This window comes from Myotis davidii, unplaced genomic scaffold, assembly GCF_000327345.1.
Source record: "Myotis davidii unplaced genomic scaffold, ASM32734v1 scaffold72, whole genome shotgun sequence".
NCBI classification, from domain to species: Eukaryota; Metazoa; Chordata; class Mammalia; order Chiroptera; family Vespertilionidae; genus Myotis; species Myotis davidii.
In genome coordinates, this window is record NW_006284618.1 from 1,830,652 (window position 1) to 1,834,996 (window position 4,345).

The window sequence follows — 4,345 nt, forward strand, 5'->3', positions numbered from 1 at the left end:
GTCTGCTGGCTCATGGGCGGCTCAGAGGGAAGAGGCGGGCAGTTAGACGACTGAGAAGTTCGGCTGGGACGGGAGGAAATGGAACCGGAGCCGGGGCACGGGCACAAGGGGGATGGAGGTGGAGGCAGAGTTGGATCAAATGAGATTGAAATGATGGGGTGGGGAGGGGCTGGAGCCCTGAGAGGGGGAGGGTCCGGAGCATGTGGGTGAGGAGGACATGGCTGTGGGTTTGGGGTGCCGACTTCTGCTTTCTCGGGGGGAGAGGCAGCGGGCGGGCGGGCACCGTCTGGGTCTCAGCCCCTGAAGACGGAGGGCGGCAGACAACCGGGGGGCCGGCTCAGGGGCGGTGGGGGCCCCGGCTCGGCGCTGGGACTCAGATGACGCCGCCGCCCTCACGCCGCCCGCGTTCTTGCTGCGTTCCTCCAGATGATAGAAACGGAATGCTTTAAGGAGCTGAACGTGTTCGGACCTAACGGTACCCTCTCACCAGACCTGGACCGGAGTCACCCTCCGGAGCCACCGAAGAAAGGGCTGTTCCAGAGAATCTTCAAGCGTCAGGTGAGAGCCCCCCACCCCACCCTCCGGTCCTGGTGGGCTCAGAACGTCCTCAGGGTTGAGACCAGAATGCAGAGCCCACCTGAGTGTGGGGCCCGGAGACTGGGAGGCAGCAGCAGCCTGGAGGGGGGGCAGGCAGCTGCCTGCAGCCTCTGAAACCCACTGGCTGAGGGGCCCCAGGGTGGAAGGGGCAGGGCCTTTAGCAAGCTTTCTCCACCTCGGCATACTGACCTTTTGGGAAGGGGGAGAGATAGATAGAAACACTGATGGGAGAGAATCATTGATCGGCTGCCTCCTGCACGCTGCTGGGAATCCAGCCTGCAACCCGAGCATGTGTCCTGACCAGGAATCGAACCGGGACCCCTTGGTTCCTAGGTCAACGCTCAACCCCGAGCCACACCGGCCAGGCTGGGTTAGTGCTTCGTCACGGGGGCTGTCCTTTCTGCACCGGGTGATGCTCAGCAGCCACTCTGGCCTCCACCCACCAGATGCCAGCCGCACCCCCTCCTGCTCCTGTTGTAGAATGTCTCCCTCCAGACAGTGTCCCCGGGGCAAACTGCGGAGAACCGCTGCTGGGTCCGGCCGGGTCTGCAGGGAGGGTGCAAAAGGCAGCCTGCAGCAAGGGTGCCGGCCAGCACCCCGCCCCACGGCCCTGTCTTCCGGTTCAGAGGCCCCGGTGGCGCCCGGGCCGCAGCGCTGGGCTCGGCGGGACTGACCTGCTTTCTCTCTCCCTCTCCCCTGCCCCCTCTCCCAGCATCAGAACAATTCCACGAGTTCGCCCAACTCCAAGACCAGTTTTAACCACCACATAAACTCAAACCACGTCAGCTCCAACTCCACCGGAAGCAGCTAGTTGCCGCTTGGCCTTGGAGTCCACGTGGGACAGGCTAGACCCTGTCCTTCGAAGCAGAACTTGTGACCGGCGGAGCGTCCACTCCGGATGGGTGGACGGGGCAGCCCGCCCGGAGCCGGCGAAGGAAGGAGGCGCCGCCAGGCTCCCGAGCCGGGCGGACTGGCTTTGTCTCTGTCGACTATTGCAATAGAAATCCAATCGGATACGACGACTTGCACGTATTTTAATAGCATCATAACTAGAACTGAATTTTGTCTTTATTATTTTTAAAGGAAAGTTTTGTAAATTTCTCTATCGCCTCAGTTTACATTTTGTATATTTGTATTTAAATGAAAGTCAGACTTTGATGGTGTAAAAAATGTGCTCAAGACTTCCACAGCCTCAAATGAGAAAACGTTTTTATTAAAGGTAGAAAACGATTCACGTTTCACCTCGAGAGGGTCGGTTGCATCCATCTCTCTAACCTTTGCCGGGCACTGCCATCGCCCGCCGGTCACTTGGAAGAATCGGAATTAAATGCTCAGAGACGCACCTGGGACTGCACCCCCCGCCCGGACGCCCTGTGCGGGCCTGTGGAGTGGCCTGGGGCCAGCTCCGTGGGATCCACACGTCTCCTCGTTGCCTTGGCCCCGGCCCCCTCTTCCTCCTGCGGGACGGCCGTGTGCCGGCGCCTTCAGCATCTTCTCTGGGCCCCTTCTTTCCAAGCGGGTTGTGACTGTAAAGCCAGTGTGTCTTCCAGAGGCGCGTGTCTGGGGATTTGTGTTTTATTCTATTTTAAGAGAAGCGTAGCAACGATAAGGAGTAATCATGGAGCCCCCCGCCCCCGTGTCCCAAACTTTTATGGCCCAAGGGGGCACTGGAGTGGGGTCACTGGGTCACCCTGAATAAGTCTCGGGAAGGGCTTGCCAGAGACTCCGGGCACGATCCTTAAATCATAGGGGTCATAGGGCCTCAAGAGCTGCCCGGGACCCCACAGATGCGTGGGCCCAGGTGGTACGGACAGCATTGGCTCTCCAAGCAAATGGCTGCCCAAGGAGTGGCCGGGCCACCGAAGAAGCTCAAGACCAGCTCACGGTCACCTCCTGGGAGAGGGGGCGCAGGGGCCAGCTCTAACCCAGGACCACAAAGTTCCAGGCACAGGTGGCCCCAGGAGGCAGTGCCTGGCCTGGTCCTAGGAAGCCACTGGCCCCCCTGCCGTCTCCAGAAGGTGACAGGAGCAAATCCGTCCTCGCCACGCCCTGCACAGGGTGAGCTCTGCAGCTCCCCTGCTCCCCTGCTCCCTGGCTGAGTCCCCGGGGACCCAGTCGGCCTCAGTGGGACCTGGCCCAGCCCAGGCAGCTGCACGGTTTCTCCTGGTCTGAGCCCTGCACCGGCATCTCCTATAAAATGCGGGTTCCAGGCTCCACCCCAAACCCAGAGATCTGCAGTGTTCCGAGGCGCTGCCGGTTCCACTGACGCCCGCGGGTGTGAGAGCCACCCGGTCGGTGGGTCTCAGGTGTGATCATGCAGACATCGCTCAGGGGGCCCAGGCGGCCTTGGGCGTGGGCGTTAGGGGGGAAGCAGCGAGCATGTCAGCCAGTCTCCAGGCTCTTTCCCGAAGCCTTGCCCATGGTCCTGGGGCCGCTGCTCGAGAGGGGCCTGACCTTGGGACGGGCATTTTGAGGTCATTTTACAAACAAATGGGAGAGAAGAAACAGTGGGCTTCCCGCCGATCCCTTCAATGCACCATGTTGTTTCTTCAAGACCTGGCTTGTCTCAAGAGGCGGCCCCACTTCCCTCCGTGGGCTGAAGACAAGGGAAACGTGGAGAACTACGTCCAGTTTTGCCAGGAAGCGGACACGCTTCGGCCCGTACGTCAAGGCCCCCGAGCTCTTGCTGGCCGTCTTTCTTCATGACGAGGACAGTCACCAGCCACCACGTTTCATTTCTTTCCCCCAATTCTCAGGACCCAGCCCTTAGCACACGGACTGGCGCTGCGAAGGCGGCCTGTTTTCATACCTGAGCCCACGCACCGTCTGTCTGTCTGTCGTGGAGAGTCCTCCAGGGGCGAGGGACACAGATCTGCCTGGCCAGAGCTCAGACCACGGAAGCGCAGGTCCCTGGTGGCTCAGACAGCAGGAGCCTGTCCCGAGAGCGCCCACGGACACAGGTCGGGCCGCCGGCCTTCTCTCCCGTGGGGCCCTTGGCTCCCCCAGAGAAGGGAAGCGAATTCAGGGCCTGACAACCGGCCTCCTCCCACCGAGCCCAGTCCCCGCGGGTCCTTCCTGTCCCTGACCCTCTCCTCTCCACCGCCCCTTCTACCCCCACTTGTTTCCTATAGCGGCATTTTAAAAAAGGTGTTTTTTAATTAAAAAAACACACAACTCAGCACCTTCCCACCCACCCACCTGTCTGGGACAAGGCATAGCTGGACGGTGAGTGGGTTTAATCTTCTACAGCCTCTGAGCTCCCTCAGAAGAGCCGTTCTTCCTCCAAGCGTGACATTTCCTCACCGGGCGTCCTCGGACGTCGTGCCTTCGAGGAGAGACGGGGTCTTTGCAGAGGCATCTCTGCTCCCACTTTTCAGGAGACGAGCTGCCTTCCCCGATGGGATGGGGGATGAGTGCTCACCCTCCCCTGCCCCCCAGCTCTCGTGGCATCACGGGGTGTCTCGGGACCCGGCCGCCCTCACGGAGGAGGCCCCGCAGCCACATCAGCTCCCCTTCCAAGGCCGGAGCGTCACTTCCGAGGCCGCGAGCTTTGGGCGGCTCCCTGGCCGCGTGGCTCGGGGTGGCCATGTCCCCAGCTGCCAGGCCGGTTTGCTTGTTTCCTCACGACCTGCTCTCACAGAGGGGACACCCAGCCTGGGGGATGGGCGGGGCACACCGCGCAGAAGACGGCAGCGTGGCCCGGCTCTAGGCACACGCAGTCACTGGGACACGAGGCGTGAGTTCTGGG

At 61.5% G+C, this 4,345-nt stretch overlaps 1 protein-coding gene across 1 annotated transcript; it reads left to right on the top strand.

Moving 5' to 3' along the window:
* Nucleotides 1-390: 390 nt before the first annotated feature.
* LOC107185188 (G protein-coupled receptor kinase 5-like) lies at nucleotides 391-1,548 on the top strand. The gene is made up of 2 exons (XM_015572695.1): nucleotides 391-558; nucleotides 1,310-1,548. The coding sequence occupies exons 1-2, from the start codon at nucleotides 427-429 to the stop codon at nucleotides 1,406-1,408; spliced, it is 231 nt and encodes a 76-aa protein (XP_015428181.1). The 5' UTR covers nucleotides 391-426; the 3' UTR covers nucleotides 1,409-1,548.
* The last annotated feature ends 2,797 nt before the right edge of the window (nucleotides 1,549-4,345 follow it).

What these genes read in the sequence shown, in the direction of transcription:
- LOC107185188 (XM_015572695.1), top strand. Translation starts at nt 427, where the DNA reads ATGATAGAAACGGAATGCTTTAAGGAGCTGAACGTGTTCGGACCTAAC. An exon ending in AGAGAATCTTCAAGCGTCAG is followed by an intron (nt 559 to 1,309) that starts GTGAGAGCCCCC and finishes CCCCTCTCCCAG; the next exon opens with CATCAGAACAATTCCACGAG.